General features: G+C 42.5%; 2 protein-coding genes across 23 annotated transcripts in view; one reads left to right on the top strand and one right to left on the bottom strand.

Annotated features, from left to right (window-relative positions):
* Nucleotides 1–18,442, top strand: part of TEX14 (testis expressed 14, intercellular bridge forming factor) — a 536,718-nt gene that overhangs the window by 218,934 nt on the left and 299,342 nt on the right. For all 22 annotated transcript variants that reach the window (XR_008888708.1, XM_056556863.1, XM_056556851.1 and 19 more), the window contains 3 exons: nucleotides 10,359–10,440; nucleotides 14,592–14,722; nucleotides 18,200–18,298. Coding sequence is in view for 21 of the 22 variants with exons in the window: in XM_056556863.1 (XP_056412838.1) it covers nucleotides 10,359–10,440; nucleotides 14,592–14,722; nucleotides 18,200–18,298 (312 nt within the window). In the remaining variant the exon portion in view is untranslated. The remainder of the gene's footprint in view (nucleotides 1–10,358; nucleotides 10,441–14,591; nucleotides 14,723–18,199; nucleotides 18,299–18,442) is intronic.
* Nucleotides 1–18,442, bottom strand: part of LOC130355950 (uncharacterized) — a 133,969-nt gene that overhangs the window by 54,819 nt on the left and 60,708 nt on the right. The window lies entirely within an intron of this gene.

The following is an 18,442-nucleotide window of genomic DNA, read 5'->3' on the forward strand; positions in this document are numbered from 1 at the left end:
TGTATAATCATGGGTATCATTTTAATCGTATTGACCCAGAGAATAAAAAAACACATGTCATTTGTACCATAAATTGTACGGCGTGAAAACAAAACCTTCCAAAATTAGCAAAATTGCGGTTTTCTTTTTAATTTCCCCACACAAATAGTATTTTTTTGGTTGCGCCATACATTTTATGGTAAAGTGAGTGATGGCATTACAACGGACAACTGGTCGCGCAAAAAACAAGCCCTCATACTAGTCTGTGGATGAAAATATAAAAGAGTTATGATTTTATGAAGGGGAGGAGGAAAAAAAGAAAACACAAAATTACCCTATTCACCCCTCTGTCACCCCTCTTTTATCCCCTTTGTCATCCTTGTCCATCCTTCAGTCATCCCTGTTTACCCCCATATCTCCCGTGTCCACCCTCCTGTCATCCATGTCCACCTTGGCCACCCCTCTGTCACCCCTGTCACCCATGTTCACCTCCCCTGTCCACCCCTTTGACCACCCCCCAGTCTACACCTCTGTCACCTATGTCTACCCCTATTCACCCCTCTGTCACCCCAGTCCACCCCTCTCTGTCACTCCTGTCCAACCCTCTTTTAACCACTTGTCACCATTGTCCACCCCTCTGACCCAGTCTCCCATATCCACCCTCCTGTCATCCATGTCCACCTTGGCCATCCCCCTATCCACCCCACTGTCATCCCTGTCCATCCCTGTGTCACCTATGTTCACCGCCTCATTGTCCATTCCTCTGTCCACATCTTTGTCACCCCTGTTACCACCTTGTCACTCCTGTCCACCCCTGTCACCCCCGACGCCCCCCTGTCACGCATGTACACTCTTCCAAACCCCTCTTTCACCCATGTACACCCCTCTGCCACCCATGTACACCCATCTGTCACCCATGTACACCCCTCTACCACCCATGTACACCCCTCTGTTACCCATGTACACTCCTCTACACCCCTCTGTCACACATGTACACTCCTACACCCCTCTGCCACCCATGTACACCTGTCTGTCACCCATGTACACCCCTCTACACCCCTCTGCCACCCATGTAAACCCATCTGTCACCCATGTACACCCCTCTACCACCAATGTACATCTCTCTGTTACCCATGTACACTCCTCTACACCCCTCTGTCATACATGTACACTCCTACACCCCTCTGCCACCCATGTACACCCCTCTACACCCCTCTGCCACCCATGTAAACCAATCTGTCACCCATGTACACCCCTCTACACCCCTCTGCCACCCATGTACATCCCTCTGTTACCCATGTACACTCCTCTACACCCATCTGTCACTCCTCTACACCCCTCTGTCACCCATGTACAACCCTCTGTCACCCATGTACACTCCTCTACACCCCCTGTCACCCATGTACACTCCTCTACACCCCTCTGTCACCCATGTACACCTTTATACACCCATCTATCACTCCTCTACACCCCTCTGTCACCCATGTACACTCCTCTACACCCCTCTGCCACCCATGTACACTCTTCTGCACCCATCTGTCACTCCTCTACACTCCTCTGTCACCCATGTACACTCCTCTGTCACCCATGTACACTCCTCTACACCCCTGTCACCCATGTACACCTTTATACACCCATCTATCACTCCTCTACACCCCTCTGTCACCCATGTACACTCCTCTACACCCCTCTGCCACCCATGTACACTCCTCTACACCCCTCTGCCACCCATGTACACTCTTCTGCAGCCATCTGTCACTCCTCTACACCCCTCTGTCACCCATGTACACTTCTCTGTTATCCATGTACTCTCCTCTACACCCCTCTACCACCCATGTACACTCCTACACCCCTCTGCCACCCATGTACACCCCTCTGCCACCCATGTACACCCCTCTGCCTCCCATTTACACCCCACTGCCACCCATGTACACTTTTCTGCATCCATCTGTCACTCCTCTACACCCCTCTGTTACCCATGTTCACTCCTCTACACCCCTCTGCCACCCATGTACACTCCTCTACACCCCTCTGCCACCCATGTACACTCCTCTACACCCCTCTGCCACCCGTGTACAGTCCTCTACACCCCTCTGTCACCCCTGTACACCACTCTATCACCCTCTACACCCCTCTGTCACCCATTGTACAACCCTCTGTCACCCATGTACACTCCTCTACACACCTGTCTCCCATGTATACCTTTCTGCACCCCTCTGTTACTCCTTTACACCTATACGCCCCTGTATTCCTCTTTACTTGTAAAAGGGGCATCTGGAGGCTAATGCTGGTAAAGTGCGGAGCCTAATAGATTTGTTTTGCAGGTTCAATGGTGAAGAGTTGTGGCTGGAAGAAATGGTCAGGACGGTCCAGACCAGACGGAGAAGAACAGGGAATGATGCTGATCAGAGAAGACGTCACTTATGAGTTGTATATATTTTTGTTTTTGGTCGTCAACTTCGGTAGGGGTGCCCCGCGATTTTTTATTTTTTCGTGGGGTCCCCCGAGCCGAAAAAGGTTGGGAAACACTGGTCTATAACAATGGTGGGACTGTTACTGTGTACTACTTCTGGCGCCACGTTATCAGTGTTTACCAACTTGTCTTCAGCATCTCAGAGCACGCGTCGTCATGACAACTGCTCCTGATCTCCACTTACACCTTACTCATCTCAAGGCCATCATCGCTCATGGCTACTGAAGGACCGACGGAAGATAATGTACTCACCAAGATGTCCTAGCAGTGTTATTCTTCACCTCGTTGAGCACTCGCAGTTTTACAGTTCTACTGAGACTGACTTCCCCCTCTTCCATCCTGAGGACTCACGTACCCTATTCTTGGTGCTGGTATTGTGCCTTATCTGGATTGAACCCTTTCCATCTACCTCGTGTCTTCTCTTCTCGCTAACCTTCTATTTTTACCAATTTTACTCTACTTCTGTATTTCTTATTTACCTTGCTTCTTCCTAGCTGCTGTCTTCTGATTTGTCACCTTCTAAGTCTTCTCTCTTGGGGAGGAGGGGGTACTCTATATGACTTATTGGAGGTCTTTTTGAGAGGGTTATTATTGCATTCTGGGGTGTTTACTGTTATTCCTATTTATTTTGTTTTTGGCAAGTTTCTCTGGGTCCGTGGACCTTCTTTTTGTATTGTTTCCTAGCTCTCAGATATATAGTACCATCCCTGTAACAAATCCATTGCTACAGTAATTACATGGAATGTAAAGGGTCTAAGATCCCCATAAGTGACTGATGCTTCTCAGACACTTGATTGAAGTGTCTCAAACCTGGTATTGTTCTCCTTCAGGTGACACACTTGGCACAGGAAGATTTTAGCAGAATGCAGCAACAGTGGATGGGTCATGTCTTTGGTTCTCCTGCATGTGATGACAAGGTGGATATCCTTGCCCCTGTCCATAAATCCTTCCAATTCACTTTCATGTTTCATACTCTTGATAGTAAGGGGCCAAGTGTGTTACAAACAGCTAGATCATCATGGCGACCGTCTCAATATCTATAATGTTTATGCTTCCAATTGCGGCAATTAGGGATTCTTCCGTGATCTGGCTGTCCCTTTTCAGTGGAAACTGTTGGGAGGTGATCTTAATACAGAATTGGATCTCCTATTTTAAAAAAGGGCACAAAATCCATACCCTCCTCCCTCAGTCTGGTTTTGTGATCTAGTATTGCTGTCCTTTTTAAAGCTGATGGGCTTGCAGAATGCATGGTGTGCCTCACATCCAGATGACCGTGACCAGGGGCCTAACTATAGGGGTTACAGAGGTAGCAGTTGCACAGGGGCCCTGGTGGCTAAAGCACATCTGCCCTTTAAAAGATCAGTATTATAATTGGCACATGGAGCCCTGTTGCAGATTTTGCATCATGACTAAAAGTTAAGCTAAAAGTTACGCCTCTGACTGAGACTTTATCCACTTCTCTAGTACTCATCAGTTGTGGTCACGAATTGATTACCTTCTTCTTAGTTCTATAGCCATGCATCGGATATGCATGGTGAGCATTGGTGATTTGGTCATTTCAGACCATCTCCCGGTTGTTGTAGGACCCTAAGTATCCTGCCCTAGAAGCTCTGATTTTGTATGGAGATTTCCTTCATTTCACACTGTGGATGAATCATTTGTGCATCAACTTAGGGCATAGTGGTTGGAATTTGGCAATGATAAATGTTAATCTCAGAAACATTATCTGTAAGCTAGTGCCGTGTTACATCCTATGCTCTCTTTTGGTGCCCCTGACTAAGATCCATAGCGAGGGGTGGAGAGTTGCTCGTATTACTTATGAGCTGAGAGAATCTCAGTATGACATTGATTTATTTTGGCAGTGCAACAAAGTGTGCAAGCTTTTAGCAAACCTGGATATTTTCTTCCTTCCTCTATTGTCATGCTGCAAGATAACATTGACCCTCAACAGGTTAATACGATTTTGCAAACCTTTATGGGGACCTATATTAATATTCCCCCTCTTACCCCTTGTTAGGAGCGGAGTTTCTTCGTAAGCTCACTGTTCCTTCGTTGAATGCTTGCGTGATGAAGGAGGAGGTTTGTCAAGTGATAAGACATTTAGATAATGAAAAGGGCTCCCGGCCCTGACAGTTGTTCTGGGGAGTTTTACAAGTCCCTGCTTTATCAAGTGACGCCTTTTCTAACGGAAGTCTTTAACAGCTTAAGGTAATCTCCCACAAAGTGCCTCATTGGCATACATCAAGGTATTGCAAAAGCCTGGTAAAGATCCCCTTATTACGGGCTCGTACTGCCTGATTTCGCTGATCAACCAAGACATTGAAGTGCTCTAAATTTTGGCAGACAGGCTGTCACATTATTTACCAGGACTTGTGGGAACCACCAGATGGGGTTTATCAGCATTAGCTTGATATCAATATCCGAAAGGTGCTGGCAGTTCTCGATCATTTGCAGCACCAGGCTCAGTCAGGGACCCAACCAGCCTTGTTGGCCTTGGATGAAGAAAACACTTTTGATAATGTTCAATAGGGCTGGCTGGGGCTGGTGTTGGATAGTTTCGGGATCAGGTGCTCTTTCCGAACATACTTATCAGGTTTTTATAATATTTCCCAGGCAAGGGTATATCTCTTCTCTTCCTTTCAGCTGTATAGAGGCACCGGGTGTCTGCTCTCACTATTCTCCTTTGATTTGGCAATTCAGCCCCTGGCCCAATATCTCCTTCACTGTCCAGACGTCAAGTAAAAGAGGATTATCACCCCTTCCTTCCCCCTATTCCTTCTACGGTCACAGATTGTATTGTTTTTCAACTTTGTTTCTTCGATAATGAGTAATGGAATGGAATGTTAGTGCAGCATGTGGTACAGTGTATAGCTTAGGGAACCTATGCTGTATATTGTACTGTCATGCTATGTATGATTGTAATTTATTGTATGATTTGTAATGGCGACTGAATGGTCACCCAAGCTCTTTCAATAAAACTTCCCCCCCTACCTTGTGTGCTTTTGTGGTTAAATAAAGCTACGGGCCTGTGATCTCCCCTCCCTATCCCCTGTTTTCCCAAACCCCTTCCCTTTATCGCGATTCCCTATGCTTTGTTGTTTGATATAGCACATACTGATTTTTAAATTTTTTTTTAAATGTATGCGGGAGTGTTATTGTGGCTTGTAATATGATGTATAGCGTAGGGAACCTGTGCTGTATATTATGCTGTCATTCTTTGTATGTATGTATGTATGTAATTGACAATTGATTGCAAATAAAGTTGTTTTCAATAAAAAAAAAAAAATAAACTCCACAGTCTATAATGGGAGTCCGGTTGGCACAGAAACGGTTAAATTGGCAATGTTTGATGAGGATGTGCTTCTCTTTATTAATAACAAGAGATGAGCGAGCCGAATCCGGCAAACCTGGATTTGATCCACACTTTAGTTTATTTCTGGCTCGGCGAACACTCATGCTTTTATCGGTTCGGCTCATAAATAGCGTGAAAAACCATGAAAGCATGTTTTTTGAGAGGACGGAAGAAGCATAGCATCCAGGGTCTATGATTTCCCAGGTCTATCAATGAGATTGGCTGCTTTCATATGTCAGTCAGCACAAAGGCCAATAGGATGCAGCAAGGGACACAGATAAAAGGCCAGTAACGTCAGCCGCTGCATTCAGAGCGATGGAGCTACTAAAAAGAGCAAGAGAGAGACAGTAAAAGGGACAGTAATAGGGACAGCTAGTGTTTAGAAAGAGAGAGCTACAGATAAGAGAGAAGAAGGTACAGATAAAAATAGAAACCTTGGGGGAGATTTATCATTAGGTGTCTATTGTAGACACAGATCTACCCCTTTTAGATTGCTTGTCTAATTTACACTGTTGCTCAAGATTTACTAAAGTCGTGCACTCCTTTGATAAATTTTGTGCAAATATAGAAAGGCCCCCCTCGCTCTACCGTGCACTCCTTCTCTACCGCACACTTCACAGAGCTGTGGCATTTTCCAGCTGTACACTGCTCATGTAGCTAGAAGTGCTGGAGCAGCAGTGTGTGCCGAACAAAACTGCACAATAGTAAAACCATAAATCTTTGTAAAGTACACAGAGGTGGAGATTCTAAAGAATTTTGCGCACAAAAAAAAAATTTGGCACGAAAAGTATCGACCACATTTTCAAAGAGCTTTGTTTACACTGTTCAAGTCAGTTTTATAAAAGTGTGAGTGTCCACATATATTGTCTGTTTTACATGATATTTTCAAAGGGGTGAGAGTCCAGTTTACATCAAAAATTTCACACCAGCTTTTTGATAGTGTAGAAATCACAGAAATGGTTGTAGTTTTATTGTTTTTGTTTTCTTCACATTTTAGATATGTGAATGCGGATGACTATGTCATATTCTGCGGATTGCGATGATGAAGAGCATTTTTTAAATGTCAATAAAGGGGTTAACGAGGGCTTTTAACAAGTTTTTTTTTTTTTAAATAAATTTTTTTTTCAATGTGTTGTGTTTTTTATAATAGAATTTTCAGGCTTAGCGCTAGCCCCAAAACCAGTTAGCGTTAACCCCCAATTATTACCCCGGTAGCCACCGCCACAGCGGTGTCGGGAAGAGCCGGGTTTGGGCGAGGACCATTGATTACCAGGATGGGCGAGGACCATTGTTACTGGCCCTCCCCAGCCTAAATAACGCCAGCGTGTTACCACCTAGGCCCAGGAGAGCCATTTTTGATGCTTCGGGCCTTTTGGTACCGGCACCCCTGTGGCAGTGGGTAGGGGTAATAATTAGAGGTAAGCGTTAGCTGATTTTGGGGCCAACGCTAAGCCCTGGCATAGTAATGGATTCCGTCTATAAGATGGCTTCCACTACTAAGCCTGAAAATTCAATTATAAAAAACACAATACATTGTGACGGGAGCTCTGATTGGTGAAAAGCTATTCACCAATCAGAACTCCGGTCTCCCAGTGGCAGCGATTATGAATTAGGAGAGATGTATACAGGAGCCTGGAGCTGGCGGGCAGCGCAGTGTAGCCGCATGTACCGCTGGCTTGTTAACTTAATAAATGCAGATTGCAGTGGGTCTCTAGAGAATGACCTGCTGCGATATGCACTTCAGCCCCTGGACTATAACTCCTATCATGGACGGAGTCTGTCCATGATGGGAGTAGTCCTAAAAGTCCTGCAGCAGGGGGATGTGCAAGTGCCATCCCTCAGCAATGCGGTACTACAACTTCTCCCATCATGGGACAGACTCTGCCCATGATGGGAGTTATAGTCCAGGGACTGAGGTGTAGATTGCAACGGGTCATTCTCCAAAGACCTGCTGCGATCTGCATTTATTAACTGTCAAAGCAGGCGGCACATGCGGCTACATTGCGCTGCCCGCCGGCTCCTGTATTCACGGCTCATAATTCATAATCGCAACCGCCGGGAGACAGGAGCTCTGATTGGTAAAAAGCTATTCACCAATCAGAGCTCCGATCTGCACCTCAGCCCCAGTACTCATTGTGCTGTTATCTCTGCCACGCAAAAAGAGTTTAAAGCGTAGAAACTTAGACTTGACAAGTAGTTTGGTGAAAATTCACCCAAAAAGGATAAAAGTAACCAAAAAAAAACATGTCTGGAAAAGGAGTTAGTGGACAGGGTAGAGGGCAGAAGACCCCCGCCATGTACTCTGCCTGTAAAAATTTTTGTCGCAGTACTAGTACAGGTAGCAGCAACAGCAGCCAGGTTTTGTGTGGTAGCTACGTCAGCTATCCCAAGTTCTCACTGCCTGAGAGAGGTTATGTGGTTTCACAGGATGATCCGGCTTTACTAGAATATTGTGTCAAACGACTTCTGAGGAGGAAGACTCTGACAGTATGACAGTGAGCCACTGGTCAGCGGATTCCTTGATGTCTACACTTACATGGATAAGTGGAAAGGTCCATCCTAGACTCTGTTCTTCCTCATCTCTGGCTTTGCCTCCCCCCCCTACTGCGCAGAAGGATAGGACAAGCCACGAGGAGGAGTTGTGTGGGAAAGTCAAGCTTTGGAGTGTGTTGGCGAGGTGGTGGAGGTAGAATCCAGCACAAGTGGGACTGGTGGTTGTAGGCGTGGTGGGGATGCTGTAAGGTGTCAAGGTGGCTATGCTGAAGGGGATCATGGAGCCCAAGAAGTCCATGCAGAGAGGAGTGGCATGGACGATGAGGAATTTGATGTTGACGATGCTGTGGTGTTGGACCAGACTTGGGCATGAGCTGACGTGTTCAGAGCAGTAGGGTAGTGGCAGCAAAGAAGAGCATAGCAGAGGAAGGGGAAGAAAACCTGTTAAATGTAACAGGCGTAGGGCTGTCAAACCTAACAGTCGTAGGGCGACGCTGTACACTATTAACATCAGTCAGCAACCACCTGCTGTACGCTGTATACTACTAGTAACACCAAATCACCATCACCCTACTTCCAGTCAGGCCTATATGTACGCAACCAATCATCCACACAAAAAGGAATCATTTTTGGCACACTTGGAAAAAGCTACTGCGTCTTCCCATGCCTCCGTGTGCATATTAACATCGGCAGGCATTTACCGACAACCAGGGATACTGAGCCTTAAAAACACTTTAAAACTACTTGAAGACATTCCTAATAGTGTTGGACATGCGGCAATACCACATATGTTTATTTTTATTTACACAGTTTTTTTTATGGGAAAAGGGGGGTGATTCAAACTTTTAATAGGGGAGGAGTTAATTGATCTTTATTCACTTTTTTTTTGCAGTGTTATAGCTCCCATAGGGACCTATAACACTGCACACACTGATCTTTCACATTGATCACTGGTTTCTCATAAGAAACCAGTGATCGATGATTCTGCCGCATGACTGCTCATGCCTGGATCTCAGGCACTGAGCAGTCATTCGGCGATCGGACATCGAGGAGGCAGGTAGGGACCCTCCAGCTGTCCTGTAAGCTGTTCGGGATGCCGCGATTTCACCGTGGCTATCCCGAACAGCTCCCTGAGCTAACCGGCATGGTTTCACTTTCATTTTAGAAGTTGAACGCCGCGTCTAAAGGGTTCATAGCACGCGGCAACGCGATCAATGCCGCGCGCTATTAGCCACGTGTCCCGGCCGTTGTTAGAGGCCGGACTGACCAGCTATGACGCGGGGCCACGCCGTTGCCCCGCGTTATAGTTCGGGAGCGGACTCAGGGCGTGGGTCCTTAACATTAAAAGGAGCTTTCGACTGTTTTTCAGCCGTATATTAACCCTTTTCAGTATACTATATTTACCATACCAATTTGTAGTTGGTATTCCTATTTGCAGTCCTTGCATTAGTTTTTTTTTATTGTTAATATCAATTTAATATACATTTTTTGGGCTTGAACAGTAGCCTTGGAGCTGTGCAATAATTCTGTGCTCCAGAGCCTCTTCAATAGCCAGAAAACAAGAAGCAGGCAACTCTACATGGGAACTTAGGAATCACTGTTAGGACAATTAATTGAAGGTGCTTTTTTTAGAAGTATATGCTTGGAAAAATAAATAAATAGGATTGATGGGAATAATCCCTTAAAATGTTACTGGGATTAAAAACAACTTTTTACATGCTGATCAGACATGTCAAAAATTGCTGATCACAATGTCTCATGCCTGACACCAGCTGTGATAGTGAGTTTTTAGCCGGGGAAGTGGGCGGAATTGCACTCAGCTCCCCGGCAGAGTAATGGAAGGATTTCACAGCCGACTGGTTAGTGGAGCACAATGTCGCCCGCTTCCCTGGCTAATAACTCACGATTTCAGTGGGTCAACAACACCAGTGGGATCAACAACTTTTGACATGTCTGATTGACATGTCAAAAGATTTTTTAGTGACAGTAACACCTTAAAGTAGCAACATACATTGTCTGTAAACACCTACTAAAGTGTATATGTTTTCTCCATTCATCCAGAAAAGCTAACAGATCTGTATCAAAACCCAATAAATTTGAGAATCTGTCAGGAAAGAAAGTATGCAACTTCGGCTATGGACAGGTATGGTTGCAAATTATATCATAAATGTTTATTCACAAGCAAGGAAAACATTAAGACGCATTCATCTTCATTCCTCAGACACAATTACACGCATACATCTTTCATATAGTGTAGTGAATGCCCTAACCCCCCCCCAAACAAATCCCCTTCTTTAGAATTACTCTCTTGAAATATGTTTTTTGGTTATGTTCATCCAGAAAAAATTCACAGTTTTTGATGTACAAATAACATTTGGTTTTACAAAAAAGGAAATAAAAATTGTTCATTGATTTAATTGGGGGATGGGGAACATGATTTTGGATTGATTTTTCATTCTGACATGCCGGATGTATGAACATGGCCTAATACTCCAAAACATATTGGTAGGTTAATTTGAAATTTATATTGTGAGCTCCATTGAGGACAGACACAAATGTGAAGGTAAACTCTGTACAGTACTGCAGAATATGGTAAAAAGTTACCATTTTATGTTCTGACCATAGTAGTCTAGTTAAATGCCATTTGTTTATTTCTTATAATGTGTCATGGATTAAAGGCTTGTAGTTGTATTTAAAAAATAGTGGTCCTATGGGGGTAGGATTTATACCCAAATATTCAAGATACTGAGTTTTATGGACTAATGTATGTGCAGGCTAGGAAGCAGCCTAGAATAAATTAATACCTTACATAGCTTGACAGTACAACATGTAGCACATATCTTCCTACACTATACATCAAACTACGTGCTACACTAACATTCCTGTACACATGGTAAAGCAAGGTGAGACAATTAAGCAGTACATACAGCGTCTAATAATTTGTTTGGATGAAAATAACTTTATTAACAATCAATCCTCATTAACATACATGCCATGTACTGCAATACAGTGGTCCCTCAAGTTACAATATTAATTGGTTCCAGGACGACCATTGTATGTTGAAACCATTGTATGGGTAGACCATAACTCTATGGAAACCCGGTAATTGGTTCTGAAGCCCCAAAAGGTCATCCAAAAATAGGAAAAAAGGAGGATTAAAGAAAGATAAGTAGATAACTAATATAGATAAAGTAAGTCCTTACATATAAAAGTAAGAAAGATCTGCTGGTGCTGTAAATCACTGTCTATGTAGAGGACAGGAGCTTCTTCAGGGTCCTGTTCAGCACACGCAGTGTCCTAAAATAAAGTAACATGGAGCCGCCCTCACCTGGTGTCCAAAGGAGCAGCTATCCCAGGCACAGGTAAAGAGTACAGAACATGTAATACCTCCCTCTACTGTAGGGGGCGCTACCAGACACCAGTCAGTGCATTCACTTCAGTAATACAGGTAAAGAGTAGTGCAGAACATGTAGTACCTCCCTGTATTGTAGGGGGCGCTACCAGACAGGAATTAAGTGTATGCACTTCAGTAATACAGGTTTTACCAGTGAATGCCCATTTTGATTGGTCAGTCCCTTCAGCCATTGACACGTTTCACAGATCTGGACTGTCCGTAGCATTGTATGTTGAGTCTGGTTTCAAGTTACAATGGTCCAGAAAGACCATTGTATGTTGAAACAATTGTATGTTGAGGCCATTGTAAGTTGAGGGATCACTGTACAGGGGAGGCTTGGAATCAGCACACTATAACTTAACCCCTTAACGATGAAGGACGTATATTTACGCCCTCCGCCGGCTCGCGCGATATGCCGTGGGGTCACGCAGTCATATCGGGTCAGTCCCGGCGGCAATCAACGGCCGGGACCCATGGCTAATACAGGACATCACCGATCGCGGTGATGCCCTGTATTAATCCTTCAGACGCGGCGATCAAAGCTGACCGCCGCGTCTAAAGTGAAAGTATCCCGGCTGCTCAGACGGGCTGTTCGGGACAGTCGCGGTGAAATTGCGTCGTCCCGAACAGCTTACAGGACACCGGGAGGGCCCTTACCTGCCTCCTCTGTGTCCGATCGGCGAATGACTGCTCCGTGCCTGAGATCCAGGCAGGAGCAGTCAAGCGCTGATAACACCGATCACAGGCGTGTTAATACACGCCAGTGATCTGTGTAAAAGATCAGTGTCTGCAGTGTTATAGACCCCTATGGGAGCTATAACACTGCAAAAAAAAAGTAAAAAAAGTTAATAAAGATCATTTAACCCTTTCCCTAATAAACGTTAGAATCACCCCCCTTTTCCCTTAAAAAAAATAACAGTGTAAATAAACACGTGGTATCGCCGCGTGTGTAAATGTCCGAACTATAAAAATATATTGTTAATTAAACCGCACAGGCAAATGGCGTACACGTAAAAAAATTCCAAAGTTCAAAAAAGCATATTTTTGGTCACTTTTTACACCATTAAAAAATGAATAAAAAATTATCAAAAAGTCCAATCAAAACAAAAATGGTACCGATAAAAACTACAGATCACGGTGCAAAAAATGAGCCCTCATACCGCCCTGTACGTGGAAAAATAAAAAAGTTATAGGGGTCAAAATAGGACATTTTTAAACGTATACATTTTCCTGCATGTAGTTATGATTTTTTCCAGAAGTACGACAAAATCAAACCTATATAAGTAGGGTACCATTTTACCTGTATGGACCTACAGAGTAATGATAAGGTGTCATTTTTACCGAAATATGCACTGCGTAGAAACGGAAGCCCCCAAAAGTTACAAAATGGCATTTTTTCTTCGATTTTGTTGCACAATTATTATTTTTTTCCGTTTCGCCGTGGATTTTTGGGTAAAATGACTAATGTCGCTGCAAAGTAGAATTGGTGACGCAAAAAATAAGCCATAATATGGATTTTTAGGTGGAAAATTTAAAGGGTTATGATTTTTAAAATGTAAGGAGGAAAAAACGAAATGCAAAAACTGAAAAGCCCTGCGTCCTTAAGTGGTTAAATAGCTTGTAAGAAAGACAAGATGGGGGACAAGACAGGGGGGATGTGATAGAAACTTTGAAATAAATAAAGGGAAACACTATAAATGCATGTGAAAGTCATAATGATATCCTTCATATAAGATAAGGTCAGGGACTATTGATAGTATTCAGAATATTTCTCAGATTTGATGGTCCAAATTATTCTTTTCTGCTGACACATTCTACGTAATACAATTTCTGTACATAGTGCAACCTAAACCCCTGGGCTCCTTACATTATACCACATGCTACACTTATATTCTTGGACACATTACAAAGTCAAACAATAAATCATTGTGGATGGGGGTGGGAAGGAAAGATCACAGTCCCAAAGCTTTATTGGAAGACAATATACACGAGGGAGAAGGAGAGGGGTGTTGAATGGTAAATCTGGTGAAATTTTTATTTCCCCATTTTACTTGGGCTGCCCTAATTAAAATAATAAACTTTGACTTAACTTCCAGTTTCCTGGTGCCACTGATATCAATCTTCCTTGCTTGGTTGTGGTGTTCTTCCTGCTTTTGAGGCCAGACGTGTCAAACTGAGGTTCAACTAATCGCCGGCTGCAGAGATGTCCCACCTTGTCTGGCGATAGGCTGGGCGGCAGTGTGATGTATAGAGCCGACAATTAGGTGTGGCCGACCTTAGGTGTGCTGCAGTGTGACATGTCAGGCTCTAAAACTAGGAAGAAGACAGCACTGGAGGACGGGACAGTCAGAGTTTATTATTTTAATTGTGGCAGTCCGGACATAATGGGTGAATAGACCATTTCGATGGATATTCCCTTTTATCCTCTTCTTCTTCGAGATTCGGACTGTTCATGTTAAAATAGTCTCTGAGCAGGCTGCAGACCAGCCTACAGCAGACCTGGATGAATATTCTTTCAATTTATAATCACAAAGTGTCCTTATAACAGTTCATAAGATGCTAGGCCTCCTGTATAGCCCCAACAATGTCTAAGTTTTTTATAAAGAGTTTGGGAGATCATTCAGTTGTCATTACAAGTCATACTATAAATTACAATCACATAAAGCATGACGGTACAATATACAGCACTCCACAGCCTGCTTAGAGGCTAATCTATCTTGGACAACCGGAACATCAACGAAGAAGAGGACTGACGCCCCTCTACTTCACCACCTCCCCATATGTTTGCTGAGTTGTTTGGCCTTTTGATCCACCCCTTTCTATCCCCCATAGATCACACACCCCTCCCCAACTATGTCTAAGATGTTTCCATTAACAATATTTTTTTTTTTAACTTTCAGTTTTGTGTGAGAGATAATGGGCAAGCTGGGTTTTTGTTAACTTTCCCTTTCATTGAAGAAAAAAGCCTTGTACGGGAAGAAAAAGTGCCCATTGTCTCCTATGCTGCTGGACCATATATGACAATGACAAAGTAAGACCCTTATTCTATAGTGTTTACCTTACAATAACATATTGGCCCTGATTTACTAATGTGAACCCGACTAGTTTTTTTTTTTTTTTTTTGTCGCATTTGTGTCTGCGACATGTCGCAGATATCGTGCGACAGTCTGCGACCATTTTCCCCGATTAACCCGACTTGGATTGTCCAGAACCCAAAAAAGGGGCATAACCCGACATTTATAACAATTCCCACTGATTTATCAAAATTTGCAACCCGAAATTGAGGGTTTTCAGGGTTTTTTATTCCCGACTACTCAAAGCAGTTGGAAAATGACCATCAGGAATGCTTATCCATTTATGCAAAGTATTTCAGTAGAAATAAATTTAATTTTGGTTTGCTTTTTTCAGCTATTTCTTTAATTTTCAACTTCCTCATGTCAAACTTTTCATTGTTTTTCAGTTCACCTATTAACTTTATAAAAAAATTAAAAAAAATCTTATATAGGAACAATTATGCATATTACATTATATTACAATTAATATTGGAGTACAATTAATTGGTGTCAAAATATTGATTGGTCAGCTGTTGTCAGCTGGTAAATTATGTTCTAAATTAGTTTGGATTTCATCCCTTAGTTCCTCGGCCAATGGTGTCTCCATGTTATATTGGATAAACAAACTGATTTAAAAAAAAAAACACATACCTCAAGAACTATTAAATGCTTCTCTTCAGCAGTAAATCTTTTCTTCCGACCTTCAGAGTCTTCTTCATTATAACCAGGATCATCAAATTCCCCCATTTCGGCAGAATTATTAGGTGCAGTTTGGGGGACATTTTCAGGGGCCACAACAACAGCAGGAACAGTAAAGTTAGGGGTAATTTCAGCAGTGGAACAGGACGGCAGATTAACATTTTCTGCTAAAGGACCCTATTCCTGAGGGAAATATGTATTGAAGAAAACTGCAAAGGCAGACGAAATTTTATCCTTTTGACTGACCATTGTGACACTACTTATTCAAAGCTTCTCATCACAAACTCCCGCGCATGAATGTGGTTTAAAATGAACCCTTAGTATGCTTGAAACCCACTGCGACAAAATTACGCACATGCGACATACCATCTGCGACACAATGATAAATACCTACGGGAAAACACATTCGGATTGCAAGGGAAAAGATAAATGCAACCCGAATTTCTTTGTAAATGAGGGCCATTGTGTAGCAATATCCTTATATATCATACAATAACATAATCTTCCTGTGGAACATGCTTACAATAACATTCCATATTCTACACTAGTTACCTTACATGGATGTGTACATGTTCCTGTACTAGAATAAATGAAGTCTTTTATAGGGTCTTTTTTGTTCTGGTAATTTAATTTAATGAATCGTACTATCATACTATATTTTACATCTCGGGGAAGTCTTAACATCATATCTCTGCTCTTCTCCTAGCTAGGACAGGCAACTGTATTAGCAGTGTCCTTCTTCATATCAGCCCATGATTTTGTGTATATTTGCTCCACATACAGTACAGTCATGGCCAAATGTTTTGAGGCTGACACAAATTTTTATTTTCACAAAGTCTGCTGCTTCAGTGTTTTCAGATCTTTTGGTCAGATGTTTCTATGGTATACTGAATTACAAGTATTAACATTTCATACATTTTTAAAATGATATTGACAAATACATCAAGTTTATGCAAAAACTCAATATTTACATTGTTGACCCTTATCTATTTTTTTGCAATTTACCCTGGCATGCAGGCTTAAAAAGCATTAGTTATCAGTTTTGCCCTGTACCATGGTGCTTCATTGTTCTGGAAAAAGCATTGTTGCTCTTGGAGTATGTTGAGATACCGTTCATTGCAGTGTGCATAGGCAAAATTGTGAGAGAGCCCTCTCCCTTGGATTAAAAGCATCTCCACACATGAATGGTCTCAGGATACTTTACTGTTGACATGACACAGGATTTACTTTTTTTTTTTCCTTTGGACAATCATTCTTCCAGATGTCCCAAACAGTCTCAAGGGGGCTTTATCAAAGAAAATTGACCCCAGTCCTCTACAATCCACTCCCGTAGTTGATCCCGTAGTTTAACTTTCTGTAGGAGTCCTGGCCCTTGCTGGCATCTAAACATCCTACAGGGGGAACTTTTCTAAATGATTGAGGACAATTTGATGATGAACAATGCTTTTTCCAGCATGATGGAGCACCATGTCACAAGGCTGAAGTGATCAGTGAACAAAACATTGAAAACTTTGGCCCATGAGCAGGAAACTCACCAGATCTCAATTCAGTACCTGTGGTCAATCCTCATAAAGAGTATGGACAAAAAAAAAAACGGAAATTATGATAAACTCCAAGGACTGTGATATGACAAGAGTGGGTTACCATGAGTCAGGATTTGGCCGAGAAGTTGACATCCAGCGTGCCGGCAAATTGTAGGAGTCTTGGAAAAAAGGGTCAACACTGTTAAGTTTAAAAACTCATGAAATGTTTATATTTGCACTTTAATATATAGGATCATTTGACTAAAAGATCAGCAAACTTTGTAAAAAACTAAATTTGTGTCAGTCATAAAGGTTTTAGCCACGACAATACATAGAAGCAGTGGGCCTCACATGTATAAGATGTCAATGCTGCTGATGACAACAAATACGATTCCAGCTTTCATTTTTTCAGAGCAGGGTTGAAAATAAAAGAAGTGATCATACTTCATGCTGCAGTTGTTCTGTTTAATCAGGGAACTTAGACAAAAGCTCAAATTTATCAATCTACCAGAAGCCAAAACTGTCTGGTTTTGTCCTGAGCAACCAATCACAATGTAGCTTTCATTTTACCAGAGCTTGTTAAAGGGGTACTACCGTGGAAAACTTTTTTTAAAATCAACTGGTGCCAGAAAGTTAAACAGATTTGTAAATTACTTCTATTAAAAAATCTTAATCTTTCCAGTACTTTTTAGGGTCTGTATACTACAGAGGAAATGGTTTTCTTTTTGGAACACAGAGCTCTCTGCTGACATCATGACCACAGTGCTCTCTGCTGACATCTCTGTCCATTTTAGGAACTGTTCAGAGCAGCATACGTTTGCTATGGGGATTTTCTCCTACTCTGGACAGTTCTTAAAATGGACAGAGATGTCAGCAGAGAGCACTGTGGTCATGATGTCAACAGAGAGCTCTGTGTTCCAAAAAGAAAACCATTTCCTTTGTAGTATTCAGCAGCTAATAAGTACTGGAAGGATTAAGATTTTTTAATAGAAGTCATTTACAATTCTGTTTAACTTTCTGGCACCAGTTGATTTAAAAATAAAAAAAGTTTTCCATCGGAATACCCCTTTAAGATATGAAATCTGAGCTGTGATTGGTTTTTAAAGACAAAACCATACAGTTTTGGCTTCTGGCAGACTGATGAAGCTGGGCCAATGTTCCCCAAACCATTAAAAATGGTTTAGGTAACTTGTACCTTGTGAAGTTCTGAAAAGATCTTGTTATTTCTTGCAGTTTGCTGTGGGGAAGTACAGAAGTGACAGTTAAGGGGTTAAATGATACAGCTCATAAATGCTTTGCTGATCTTCTTATAGCAGAAGAGGAGAATATGAGGTATGTGATCCTTTCTTTTTTTTCTAAGGTTTAAAGCATACTTCCAGTTCCAAGTAACTTTAAATGTGTTATTTACTAAAATATCAAAGATACTGTGGGCACAGCTAGAAAAGGGATGTCTTCTCGGCGCTCTTCAGCGAGAAT

The sequence above is a fragment of the Hyla sarda genome, chromosome 2, assembly GCF_029499605.1.
Source record: "Hyla sarda isolate aHylSar1 chromosome 2, aHylSar1.hap1, whole genome shotgun sequence".
NCBI classification, from domain to species: Eukaryota; Metazoa; Chordata; class Amphibia; order Anura; family Hylidae; genus Hyla; species Hyla sarda.